At 45.1% G+C, this 14267-nt stretch overlaps 1 protein-coding gene across 3 annotated transcripts in view; it reads left to right on the top strand.

The window, feature by feature from the left end:
* Positions 1-14267, top strand: part of CNTNAP2 (contactin associated protein 2) — a 2034513-nt gene that overhangs the window by 1898468 nt on the left and 121778 nt on the right. For all 3 annotated transcript variants that reach the window (XM_060305187.1, XM_060305186.1, XM_060305185.1), the window contains exon 22: positions 5405-5498. In XM_060305187.1, coding sequence (XP_060161170.1) covers positions 5405-5498 — 94 coding nt within the window. The remainder of the gene's footprint in view (positions 1-5404; positions 5499-14267) is intronic.

Raw genomic sequence — 14267 nt, 5'->3', positions numbered from 1 at the left:
GAGCAGTTGATTAGGGGGCTCTGGCTCACTCAGGCCGAGGGGAGGGAGGGGTATGGATGCAGGGCGAGCCTGCGGCGGCAGAGGCCAGCATGACATTGCACCAGCCTGAGGTGCGCCATGCGTTCTCCTGGGGAAGTTGTCCCTGGATCCCAGGACCCTGGCAGTGGCGGGCTGCACAGACTTCCGGGAGGGAGGTGTGGACAGTGACCTGTGCTCGCACACAGGCTTCTTGGTGGCGGCAGCAGCAGCCTTAGCGTCTCATGCCCGTCGCTGGGGTCCGCGCTTTTAGCCGCAGCTCGCGCCTGTCTCTGGAGCTCCTTTAAGCAGCGCTCTTAATCCCCTCTCCTCGCGCACCAGGAAACAAAGAGGCAAGAAAAAGTCTCTTGCCTCTTCGGCAGCTCCAGACCTTTTCCTGGACTCCCTCCCGGCTAGCTGTGGCGCACTAGCCCCCTTCAAGCTGTGTTGATGCAGCCAACCCCAGTCCTCTCCCTGGGATCCGACTGAAGCCAGAACCTCAGCTCCTAGCCCCTGCCTGTCCCGGCGGGGGAGCAGACAAGCCTCTCGGGCTGGTGAGTGCTGGTCGGCACTGATCCTCTGTGCGGGAATCTCTCCGCTTTGCCCTCCGCACCCTTGTTGCTGCGCTCTCCTCTGTGGCTCTGAAGGTTTCCCCCTCCATCACCCGCAGTCTCCGCCCGTGAAGGGGCTTCCTGGTGTGTGGAAGCTTTTCCTCCTTCACAGCTCCCTCCCAGAAGTGCAGGTCCCATCCATATTCTTTTGTCTCTATTTTTTCTTTTTTCTTTTGCCCTGCCCAGGTACGTGGGGAATTTCTTGCCTTTTGGGAAGTCTAAGGTCTTCTGCCAGCATTCAGTAGGTGTTCTGTAGGAGTTGTTCCACATGTAGATGTATTTCTGATGTATCTGTGGGGAGGAAGGTGATCTCCACGTCTTACTCCTCTGCCATCTTGAAGGTCCCTCCCATCTTTACACTTTTAAAAGTGATAATCAGAGACATGCAGGATACCATGGGATACTCTGTGCTTAAGGTCTAAGTGACAGGAAGCTTGCACTGCAGCCTGGACTTGCTACACAACTTCTTTGATTTTTTGACACCCTGACTGAAGAAATTCTCATTTGAGCACTGGCTTCTAGGAAATCAAATGGAAAGAGTCTAAAATGTACAGAAGCAGAGGAAGAGCCTTGGGAAGGCATTGCTTCTGAGACAGGAAGGAAGGGGGGAGAGTATAACCATTAAAAGAATGAAACAACCATTAAGAACAGGATTCGATAGAAACTGCTTAGAACTCACTAGGCTCCTGATACAAAAATTAACTGCAATAAAGGAAACCTCCAAGATGTAAGGAAAGCCCTGTAGAGTTTGCTAGAAGCATCAGGGCTGAGGGAGGAGACCCACAGAAGGACCAGCATGGGGGCTCCAGACGTCGTGGGAAAAGCCGTGGCCCGCCACAGAGAGCAGAGAAGTTCTGGTTTGGCGGGGCTGGAACTGGTCTGGGGTTTCTGGGCCAGCACAAGGCCGCTGTCTGGAGTGCAGGTGGGGAAGCAGGGACCCAGCGTGTGTGTGGGTGGGGCTGGGGATCTGGGGGCAGGGGGCTTCAGAGCATGCAGGCCATGCAGGGCTGCACAGGGGCTCTCGTTTCCAGGGGAGACGGAGGGTCACCAGGCCGTAGGCTCACGGAGGCGTCCTGCTCTGGGCCTGTGGCTTGGGCAGACCTCACACCCTCGGCCGAACCTCCACTACCTCCCCGCCCCCAAGCCAGCACTGGAAATTTCCAGGAGCCCCTTCTTCCCTCCAGGGCTGAGAAAGTTTAATATCCTGCTCATTTTAAAGGAGATTAAAGGAATTCGTGTTTATCGTAGAGCAGATATTGAAGGGTGAATTGGAGCCAGGAGGCAATGAACGGATTACTGGCACAAAGAGAGTCACATACCAGGAACCATGATGGGGATATCACTGGGCGAGAGATGGGAAGAGGATGGGGCTTGTGTTGGGAGGATTCCAGAAAGCAGGATTGGGTGCTCTAAAAAGCGAGGGCAATTCCGGAATCGGGCAGCTTTGCAGTCTTCGTCTGGGAGGCAGGAAGAGTGAAACAGGACTAGAGCTATTATTTGAGAACCGAGCTGGGAGAAGGTGATGTTCAGCCATGGTTTTGGTGGCACGGCTCTTTTTTCTTTTAATTTCCTCTATTAGTTTTCTACTGCTGCTGTAACAACTTACCACAAGTTTAGGGTAACGCCAATTTATTATCTTATGGCTCTGGAGGCCAGACATCCAAAATTAGTATCACTGAGCTGATGCTCAGGTGCTGGCAGGGCTGGTTCCCCCCGCACCCCAGGCGGTGAGGGGAGAATCTAGGTCCTTGCCTTTTTCAGCCTCTAGAGGGCGCCCGCATCCCGTGGCTCGTCACCCCAGAGAGTCCGGGGTCCTTCACGGAGCCACGTCTTCAAGGCCCCCGAGCTGCTCTTGCCTTTCCTGCCGTGCCCTCCACTCCACCTCCCCCTGTTCCCGCAACCCCACCTGCCTCCCTCCTCAGCACAAGGCAGGGGGGAGTGTGAGAGAGAAGGAAAAAGTCAGCCAGACTCTTCTTTCCTCGTAGCTCTCCTGCTTTCCTCTTTTAGTACAGAATTACCGCAGACGCGAGAGTTTGATCTTTGTGAACGTTAAAGCCTTCCTCTGTATCTTCAGCACTTGTCATATTTTCTATGTCAGTTGTTCCAAAAGATTTTCCTAACTGAACAAGTAATTCGTATTAGAATTATAGATCATTGCCCACTTAGATTCCTGTCCAACGTTTTTTCATTAATGACTTCATTAACGAATGAAGACTTGGCATGTTTGTGATATTTATAGATAAATCAAAACCAGGCAGAATCACTGATGACAGAATCAAGATTCAAAAACTTTTGAGTAGGCTGTTATTATGCTTCAAAACAAAAGAAATAAATTTAGTATAAATAAATGTAAATTTTAGCTTTTGGTTCAAGTCACCAACTGCATTTATGAAGGAAAGAGAAGAGCTGAAAGTAACCCTATGGAGACAAACTAGGAATGTTATTTTACATGAGCTCAGTAAAGATAATACAAAATGTGCCCAAAAGCCAACTCTGTCCCGTCTGGGTCCCTAGAAACAGTTCAGGAAAAGAAGGGTGATTCTGTTGTGTGAATCAGGCCACCTCTGAGCACTGATTTCACCTGTGTCCGCTGCTGGAAGAGTTGTCAGCACATTTTTATTGAGGAGCTGCTATGTGCTCAGCACTGTCCTAGGGCCAAAAATACAAGAAATCTAAAAGTCTAAGCAGAGAAATTTGATATTTTTTAAAAATTGGGTACCATATATCCATAAAATGGAATACCCATCATTCATTGCAAGGGATGATTTAGTTGTATGTGTATTGACACAGAAAGAGTCTCCTATTACATTGTTAAGTAATGAAAAGTAAATGCAAATGCAAAACAATATGTGTAGTTGGCTTCCATCCAATTTTTTAAAAAAATCAAAAGAATAGACAAAAAATTAGCATTAAATTTTTGTCTGCAAATCTATTATTTTCTCTATAATGAACATATATTCTTTGTATCCATTTTTAAGTTATTTAACAAAATAGATTAAATGAGAAGTATTTAGGGGGAGATCATCACTGAAGCATAGTAAGTTAGCTTACTAATTATTGATATATCGGCACTTTCCGGAAGGCTTTTGACAACAGGCAGTAGAAGTGGATGGAGGGACCGCAGCAGTTATGCATGTGTGCCACCAGATGGCGCCAAAGCAGCTAGTTAATATTTAGCAGCAGAAATAGTTGCCTTTGCTCCAGAGAAAATACAATAAAGTAGTAAAATGTTTAAGACTCTCTGGCCAGAATAAGTGTTTTGTTAACGATGCACTTGAAATTGTAGAAAGCTTTTCAAAATTATAGTCGAACACGCCGCTGATTGCTTTAATCATGTGTTTTGGACTTTTATCGCAGTGCTACCAGATACTCACCCACGCACAAAAAAACTTAACAGTACCCATTCTGCAGGTCAAAACTCCCAAAAGTCCTGAGACATGATGACTCTTTGACTGTTAACCTTGAGTAACAATAACCTCGAGGTTTCTAGTAAACAGTCTCAAAATTCCGGTGTAGGCGGTCATTAATAATTAGCCATCGTTCCTCAAAGTAACTCATTCTCCTCTTGACAAGTGAGTTTAGCTCCCTCCCCGCGCACTTCCAGCCACCCTCTCCTTCCCTGAAGCAGGTCTCCTTCCTGCAGCTTTGCCCATCTTGGCCGTCAGGAGCCAAGACCCGGCAGTGGATCTAGTTTCTGAAGTCTGTGCTACTGCCTTCAGCAAGTAGCTTCCTGGTGCAGTTCCCACGGGAAGGCCCTGCCAGATAGGGATGCAGTGTTTCCTTCTGACCCACACCTTGCCTTATGCTCACCTGAGCAGGTATAAAACTCATTTCAGAAAAACGAAAGGTTACAAGAGAGGCTTTTCACATGTGGGTACACAGAAGCACAGAAAGTTCTAGGAGCTCACAGTTGGGGAAACACAACCAGAATGTTTGGGTTGTAAAAATTCAGCTAAGGCAAGAAAAGCCACTTAGGGACACAAAGAACAAGAGAAGCCCTGTGATTCTGGGACACCACCACTTGCACTTTTACGTGGGAAGTGTAATCAGAAATGTGCATTGCTACAACAGGCATTACCTGTAAGCTAGTCCCATCTGCTTCATTTCTTCCTCCCTCTGCTGCCAACTCAGCGCCACTCTGAAAAGGCAGCTCTGCTAGAGCAAAGGTGTCTTTGTCCCCTCCAGGCTCTGATGTCCCTGCCCTGTGGCAGGAGGAGAAATCACCCTCGTTTTGATAAGCAAGAAAACTATGAACCTGAATCTCAGCATTTGAACTACATATTCATATATATGAATATATTCATATTCATATTTGAACATACATGTATTCTGAAGATCAATATTTGTGTGCAAGTTGAGAGACCCAAACGGTGAAGAAAACAGTACAGTAAGATGATCTTAAAGAAAATCCATCGCTATAGATGTAGCATTTTCTATCTCAGAGGTCAGTACTAGGGATTGGATCAAGCAGGTTTCACTCTGTTAAAATGAGCAAGGATCTTAATCTAGCAGGTAAATTATCCACAGAAGATGTGCATGAGCTGGAGAACAATTCGTAAAGGGTCTTCACTTACCAAAGCTCACTTTGTTTTCCAATAACCCCAGCAAAGGAAGGGATGGACTTCCCATTTTCTCAGGCTGGTATTTCAGAGTCAGCAGTGATGAAATAAGATCCAGAAACTGAGGTTCAAAGAATGATGTCATCCCCCCTGGGAGATCTGAGTCCAGTGCAGGATGGTGACGTTCTTCTAAACATGTCTCTCTTTTTCTTCCTGCAGCTGGATCATTATCCTTCTGTGAGTTACCACCTGCCAAGTTCGTCTGACACTCTGTTCAATTCTCCCAAGTCGCTCTTTCTAGGAAAAGTTATAGGTAAGAATTTGGGGTAAATTGCTCACCTAATTTTCTAAAGCTACTAATTCGCCTTTGAAATACATTGTGATTGGTGGTGGAGGCCTCTAAGTCAGTGATGGTGATGAAACCCATGTTCTGTGGTGTGTGACAGACTGAAACACGTATGAAGCCGAGTGTCTGCTCCTGGCTTCTTGATCTGGGATCTGTTCCTTTAAGAGCCACCCTGGCCCTTCTCCTTACTACACATTCGTGCTATCTAGATTACATAGAGATGTGATTGGCTAAGCATTTTAAAATGATTAATGTAAAGCCAATGAATTTTTTTTTCTAAGAGGACGTATATTGTGAACCCAAAGTGGAAAGAGTCAGATGGTGGGTAATGTGCTGGCCAAGGAGGAGGTGAATTTGTGATCAGCATGTTATTAATCGTTAAAAGCACTCATTTTAAAAGATGGGGGTGGGAGGAGCTGGCAGATAATGAAGGGAACAGGGGACCCAACCTATAATAGTAAGTAACAATAATACACACTTATATAGGACTTTGTACGGGCCAAGCTCCATTTTAAGCACTTCAGATACATGAACTCATTTACTCTTCCTAGCAATTCCATGAGATAGTCAATGTGATCATCTCCATTTTACAGATGAAAAAACGGAGGCACCAAGAGGTTAAATAACAGACCCAAGGCCACCAATTTAAGTGGTGGAATCAAAACTTGGACCCGGGCAGTCAGATACCGGGGTCTCTGTTCCTGACTACTGTGCTGTAACCTCTGTGATGGTTGACTCAGGAATGAAAGAGGAAGGCAGAAGAAGGAGATTTGGGTAGCAGAGGTTGACCAGTTGAGGGATAAGCCCTACATCCCATGTCAGAGAATGGCCAAGAGCAAAAAGTATTCCAGGACTTAGAACCAGGAAGACACCAGGCAAGACAGGGGGCAAACAGTTGTAGGTAAGGCCCCACGGGAAAGGGCGGCATCCTCCGCGCAAAGGCGGGAAGGAGGGGCAGTAGCTCAGTCGGTGGGGTGGAAGTGGAGATGCTAAAAGTCTTATGTGTGTAAATGTGACAACTTAATGTCACAACAATCCCATTAAGCAAGACCTATGATTATTACCCTCATTTTACAGAGGAGGAAACTAAAGCTGAGCGTGGTCAGTATGCCAAAGTTACTCAGCTAGTATGTGGTAGAGTAGTATTTTGAAGCTGCGTCTCTCTGATGAGAGTCCCTGGTTAAACAGATCAAAAGAGCTTGTCATTAAGGGCCGAGGTCCAGAAGGAATGCAGCTGAGAGTCAAGTGATGCCATTATCATTTGTTTACATACGCCAGCATTTTAGTGGGACAGAGGCTGCGGCATCCACAGGGCATGGACCCGAGATGTTGCTGAGTGCCCAGATGCCGCCACGTGCATTCCACAGTGCACCGAAGAGTAATTGGAAATTCTGAGTGTTCCTTCAGGGTCGTAATGATTCCATCAAAACAAACCCTACACTATACACTGATATTCCTAAAGACACTGCACTATGATATTCCTAAAGTAACATCCACCGTGAACATACTTGAAACAATGGACTTTATTTCTTTAGTTTGACAGGAATGTTGGGTGATTGCCAGGCTCCCTCACTATGAGTAACAACACTCTCTTGTTCACCAGCATTTCACGTCAGGTGATTAAATTGGTTCTTCAGCAAAATTACAGTGTGCAATGAGGCGTGGACCCTCAGGATCATGAACAAATAACACTGTAAAGGCAAATCCTCTATGATAACTAAGTATCTACTGTGCTAGAAATCTGTGTCAAGCTAAAAGCATAACACGAACTTCAGATGTGTGAATGTCACACCCAGAGTTTTCTGTTCACCAAAGGAAAATTTTGCTGTGCAAATAAGCTAACTGTGCATGTGATGAGGTACATGAATAAGCACAGATACCTGTAATGACATCCACAGCCCCAACATGGAGGTGGCCTCATGGCCTCATGCACCTGAGGGTAAGTTAAGGTGATGCTGCAGGTCCCACACGAGACTTGCTGAGACGGACTGTCGTCCACACCAGCCCCGGAGCTCTCTGCAGACGAAGGCAGTGTGTCTTAGCTCCGCTGTATCCTAACAAGGAGCAAGTGCTCCATAAACATTTGTTAAATTAATAAAGAGTAGAAGGGAAAAGGAACAAAAAGCATATCCTGCAGAAGGAGAGGGTATGTGGATGATGCTGCTAAGACAATAAATAAAAATGAGCACAGAAGTGAGATCTGCCATTCTCACACACCTTGCAATCTGGTTTTCCTAAAAGCAGGCGTCTGATAATAATGGAGTAGAAAGCATGTAGGCTTTGGAATCAGGCAAAGCTGGTGTCTTAGTCAGCTCAGACTAGGTGGCTTAAGCAACAGACGTTTATTTCTCACAGTTCTGAAAGCTGGGAAGTTCGAGATCAAGGTACCAGCAGATCGGGTGTCTGGTGAGGGCTCACTTCCTAGTTTGCAGACAGCCGTTTTCTCATTGTATCCTCACGTGACATGGAGAGAAGCAAGCTGTCTCCTGTTTCTTCTTAGAGGGGCACTAATCTCATTCGAGAGGGCTCCACCCTCATGATCTAATCCCAGATCCATCCCCTGATATCATCACATTGGGGGTTAAGATTTCAACATATTAATTTGGGGAGACACAAATTACAGACACCTCAGTCTGTAGCAGCTGGTGGTGTTTGAATCCAGGCTCTGCCCCTTACCAGTGTTGAACCCTTGGGTACATTACTTGAACCTCGCAGGGCCTGGGTTCTCTCAGTTACAAAATGGGAACACAGTGCCTACTTGCAGGCTGTTAGCTTCCTGAAGTTGGAGTGTGTTTTCTTGTTTTCCTTTTAACTAATCTATTTGCGTCAGCCAGGTCAGTGCCTAGCGTATAGAAAGTGCTCAAAAAAATACTTGTGGAGTAAATGAACTACCTTTTTAGTATTAAGCTAATAACATCTTAGGGAGTAACCAATGTAATGCCTGGTAATAGTTAAGAAAATAATTACCGTTTTTGATGCTGGCTCTGTGCCAGTCGTTATGGTGTGTGTTCTAAGTACAGTGCTGCCTATAATTCTCACGACACTGCCCTGGACCACTGTTACCCTCACTGTACAGGAAACGGACCCAAGGCTCAGAAGGGTTATTTTCTTAAAGCAGGTTTCCCAGCAGCAGCAATACTGCAGTTTGGGGTCAGATACATCATCCTTTGTTGTGGTGGTTGACTTGTGCATTGTAGGGTGTTTAGCAGTGCCCCACCCCCCCCTCTACCAACTGGTTACAAGTAGCAACCCAAGTTGTGACAATCACAGCTGTCTCTAGATGTTGCCAACTGTTCTCCCCAAGGGCAGATTCACCACCAACTGAGAACCACGGGCTTAATGTCCCTCCTAGTCATTGGTAGAGGTGGCATTTGAAACAGATGTGTGACACCAAGAGCTAGGCACTGCTTCCTGATAACACCCGCGTCTTTCGAAGGATGAAGAAGCAAGGAAGAGATCTGATACTCTGAAGATAAATTCTGTTAATACAGTCAAAGGAGTCACACATGAGGACCACAAAAGACACGTGGGTGTCTGGCGAGGCTGATTACTGGCCACCTCCTCCAGCCCATGTTCCTTAAAAGCTTGGTCATTTAGTAGGAGCAGGACTGATGAGAAGCCCTTTAAAATTTCCCTCTGAAACTGACATACACTTCAGTGAGAAACAACCAATATGCACTCACCAGCTCTGTACATATCCACCTGGAAAGACGGATTGAACTTCAAAAGGGTATCTAGTATAAACCAGTAAGGTTTTGACAACCCCTAGCGATCCATGCCCCCAGGATGTTGGTTAGCTGAGTCGGCTGCTAATCAGAAACTGATCGCATAAAAGAAGGAAAAGGAGGTGGATCTAAATAAATAATAGGACTCCACATGGAGCTCTTTGATGAGCACCGCTTGAAAAAGGACACATCAAAAGAATGAAAGAAGGGTACCTAGTCAACGACAAGTGTGACTTCTAAAGGGAACAGAGGAAATATATTCTAGAAATAAAACGGTGATCACTGTCAACCAACATCAGAATTTTGGAATGAGTTGCCACGTTTCTGAATCCTCCAAGCCAAGAAGGAAGTCAGGATCCCTAGCAGTGAGCAAAGCTTCACAAAGTAGAGGTATCACCAGACCTAGTTATGTCCATCATTTACTAGCTGAGTGATGTCATAGACTTTATATGTCTGATTTTCAGCAACAGATTTAATCATCTTTCAAGGGAATCTTTAAGTCAATTGGAAGCCTGAAGCAGGTCTTCTGTATTACTCACGTTTTTCCAACATTTCTATCAATGCCTTGGATAAAGACACAAATAGGGGCTTCCCTGGTGGCGCAGTGGTTGAGAGGCCGCCTGCCGATGCAGGGGACATGGGTTCGTGCCCCGGTCTGGGAAGATCCCACATGCTGCAGAGCGGCTGGGCCCGTAAGCCATGGCCGCTGAGCCTGCGCGTCCGGAACCTGTGTTCCGCAACGGGAGAGGCCACAACAGTGAGAGGCCCGCGTACCGCAAAAAAAAAAAGACACAAATAGAATGTTTATTAAGTTTGCAAATGACACAAAGCTGAGAGGGATGGTTTAATAAGCTGGATGATAAAAAGCACTTCAAAAGCATCTTGACAGGCTAGAAAGATAGGATAAAAATAATAAGGTGGAATATAATGATATAAACTTAATTCCTGCACTTAGACCAAAAGAAAGAAAAAGCACGTAAGTAGAAGATGGAAGACTCCTGGTATCACAGAAAAAGACTCAGGGTGTTGGTTTTATGGACAGTTTGATATGAGCCAACATTATGTGGTGACTGATTTTTTAAATAAATACAGTACTGAACTACCTTAATAAGAGAACTGTGTCCATAGCAAGGAAGTACAGTCAGACCTCAGCTGGGATGTCATGGCCAATCTAGGCACCTCATTATAAGATGTATATTACTCTTTTAAGAAGACCAGATAGATAAAGGACCCCTAAAGGAAAAATCAAAAGACCTGATTCTATTTATACCAATAAAAAGATATGATTTAAGAGAAGTGAAAGAATCCGTTTTCAGTATTTGACAACTGCTCCATGAAGGAAGGGTAAGGCTTTGTAGAGGCTTACTCAGTGGGACCAAAGTAGCCCAGTGAAAGGAAAATTTCCAGTTCCTATTAGAAAGAACTTCCTAATAGCTAAGCTATTCAAAAATGAGTGGCCACTATTTTGAGGTAGTGGACTTTCCAAGATTAAGAGTATTTAACAAAAGCTAAATGGAAATTTGTCCTGTACTTTGAGGAGTTTTCTGGATCGAGTGAGACCAGATTACATATAGCCTAAAAACCCTTGAAACCGTAAGATTATGGTTTTTTAAGTGAAAATTAAAGCTAGTATATTTTCCAAAAAGTCATAAAGTTATAAACCATACTCATCCGTTCATTCAGTCCCATGTAATTAATTCCTGTTGATCTGGATGAAGTAATCCGGTTTTCCATTAGAGTTTTGTCATTTGTTACCCAATTCAGTGGTATTACCTAAAGGCTATCAGAAACTTACATTTGTTTTTTTAAAAAAGTTCTTTTCATGAGTCTTCTTGAAAATCTTCATTTTGTAAAAACATCGGCCTAAAGTAATGATTGTCTATAGAGGACAAAACTTAAAATAGCATGGTTAAAAATTGGAGTACAATGCAATTAGCAGGAAACTTGGATATTTCTGTGACTTATAACATTTTAGGATAATAACTAGAATTATGACTGATAACTTTATATCAGGATATATGTTTTAAATAAATTTTTTTTAAAAGGTGGAAGATGCAATATTAAAGCTGAGAAGGTTCTCCTGTTCCGTGTGAGAACTAAAAGGAGAATTATATTTAGGGTTCTTGATGTCATGCACCATTATGGGTGTATTATAGACAAGAATTTAGAAGCATGTCAATATCTGCTGCTCGTCATGTCACTGTACGTTCTGTGTTATTAAACAGATAGCCTCTGTTTTCAGGATGGCAGTCCTCATTTTACTTTTCTTTTTAGAAAGTAAAATCTGAGCTCTCTTTTTGTTTTTTTCAAAATAACTATTTGTGTTTTGGCCGTGCAGCATAGTAATACAAAATCATAATAAAGTAGACCTGTAGGAAATACCTTAATTAATTACCTATTAAGTAAAGGTATTAATTAATAACTTTTCTATAGGAAAAACGTATTAATTCCTCTGTATGAGTTTGAGAAGCTGTACTTGGGAAGAAGTTGAATACTAACTCATGCAGAGTAATCATTGCCTTACTGACCAGAGCTATTTGTCAGTGGCAACGTCTGGGGTGGTAAAATTAGAGGTGAATGCTGATTCATCTGAATTTAATATAGTTTGTAAGTCATATTGGTCCCAGAGCTTTTTTCCAAACTATGACTATCAAAGCAACTGTGATAGAAGATAGACCTTTTGGTAGCCACTGTGTGATTTCCATTATAATCTAAAGTGTGAATCTTATGATCTGTTGTTAAGAAATCCTTATTCTAGGGTTTTCCAAAACTTTCCAGAACTTTGGCAAAGTCTCCTCACACAGCAGGAGATGACATACCACTATGTTCATTCATGGGTGAGGTGGTATATACTCTGGTAGACATTACACTGCTCACTGAGTATTTCCAGCCAAAAAAGTGATGCGTAGAAAAGACATGTGCAGTTTCTGGGCTAGAACATTTAACTGCTGATGCAAGACCCTCCGGGGTCCTTCTGTCCCTTTGATAGGGTGATCGACAAACCTCAAGACAGTGGTTACTCCATCAAACTGGATCCCTCGGTGACCACAGTGTACAGAGAACCCTGCCAACTTATGACGAATCTATAGCATCAGAAAGAAAAAACCCTTTGCTTTCTTAAGCTACCAAGACTATAGGGCTATTTGTTACTGTGTCACAACCTAGCCCATCCTGACTGATACATAAGTATTGCAGTTAAGAACAGCCTTTGCGGTCACACACGTGGGTTTGCATTCTTACTCTGTCACTTACAAACAGTATGACTTTGGCAAGTTACTTAACATCTTGTGCATTCTGTTTCCTCGTGTATAAAACAGGAATAGGAAAGGTCCCTGCTTTACAGGATTCAACAAAATAACACATGTTTAACAGGTAGCATGGGGTCTGCCCCATAGTATGTGTGTAATAAACATTAGTTATTTTTATTAAGTCATAACTGAACAAGTATGTAGTCGTCATTTGTCACACGCCAGGCATTGGAAATGTCATTGGAACACCAGTGGTGTCCAGGACAGGCACAGTTTCTTAAAGGGGCTTAGGTTCTAACTGGAAGAGAGCAGCAGAGGATGAAAAGGCAATTCGAAGGGGAAGGACAGGTGGCAGGATAAATGGAAGGTGGAGATACTGTGTTCTTTGGGAGCAAGAAGGAAGGGCACTTAACCCCGTCTGGGAGATGAGGGAAGGCACACCAGGGAGAGCGACATAGAAACTGAGATCGAGTGCTAAGTTACAGTTATCCGGGCAAAGGTACGGGGAGGAGCAGAGGGCAGGGAGAGGAGGGATTTTTCAGTTCTCTGTTTTGTTCAGCAACCCACCGAACACTCTGCGGCTTCAACAATACTTTATTACTTCACACAATCCTGTGGCCTGGCTGGATGGCTCTTCTGTTTCACGTGGTCTCAGCTGGGGCCTAAGAATGACTGGATGGTCCACAGTGGCCTCAGTCACGTGGCGTCCCAGGAGTTTCACTGGGGCTGTCAGCCGGTGGGGAGGACCCCAGTTCTCCCCTCCAAGCCAACCGCCTACACCCGCTCCCACCCCACCACCCTGCCCCGGCCCTGGGCTCTACCTCATGGCTGCCTGGGCTCCCTCCTTTCATGGTACCTGGTCTCTTTGAAGGAGCATTGAAGAAGCAAAGGTGCAAGCTGGAGGTCTCTAAGACCCAGCCTCAGAGCTCACACACAATCTCTTTAGTAGCTGCTACTGGCCAGATCTGGGCTGCAGCCCAGATTCCAGGAAAGGGGAAGCTGACTCTGCCTCTTGATGGCTCAGTGACGAGCTCACACTGCAAAGGAGCACGTGGGCTGGGCGGTATTATGACCAGCTTTGAAAACACAATGTGCTGTGAGGGAAATTTCAGGAACCACAGCCAGTTTCATTCAGAAGGGTTGAAATTAGGGTAAGAAGCAGCAGGTGATCAAAATGCAGCAGCCGTAAGCTGGGTTCATATCAAAACAGGCTTTATAAGGAGGGACCAAATGTCCTGCTTTGCCCAGTTGCCTCATGCCAGGACAAGTGTGTATCGTTAGCAATGCCCACATTCACTCTAAAAATGTGGCCCAGTGTGTTGATGAATTGTACAGTCACCTATCATGTTTTGGGTTCTCCCAGGAGGAGCTCTTGAGGTCAGAGGTCCAGCCCTGTTCCAGGAGAGAAGCCCCTTGGTGGAGTAGTGGCAAGGGGATGAGGACGTGAATACCAGCTTATTTGAGAAAGGACCCCAGGAAATACTAGTAGGGCAGTGGAGAAATGGAACAGGGAAAGGAATGGACCATTATCGGGCCCCTCACGTTGCAGGCAAGCAGAGCTCAGAACCGTGGGGGACTGCGGGAGACAGCGCAGAACAGATGGAAGCCAGGCCTCGCCCCTCATCTGCACCTGGTCTGGCTCAGGGCTGCTGCCAGGAGCAGTAACTCCCAGCAGTTCTGGCTCGTCCTGCATCCCTACCCTGCACGCTCCACAGGCCAGAAGAAAGTGCAGAGCTCAGGGGATGGCTGTCAGCCGTCTTTAG

The sequence above is a fragment of the Globicephala melas genome, chromosome 9 (genome assembly GCF_963455315.2).
Source record: "Globicephala melas chromosome 9, mGloMel1.2, whole genome shotgun sequence".
Taxonomy (NCBI): Eukaryota; Metazoa; Chordata; class Mammalia; order Artiodactyla; family Delphinidae; genus Globicephala; species Globicephala melas.
The sequence above is the reverse complement of the archived record's forward strand: the minus strand, read 5'-3'. Positions and strand labels throughout refer to the sequence as shown.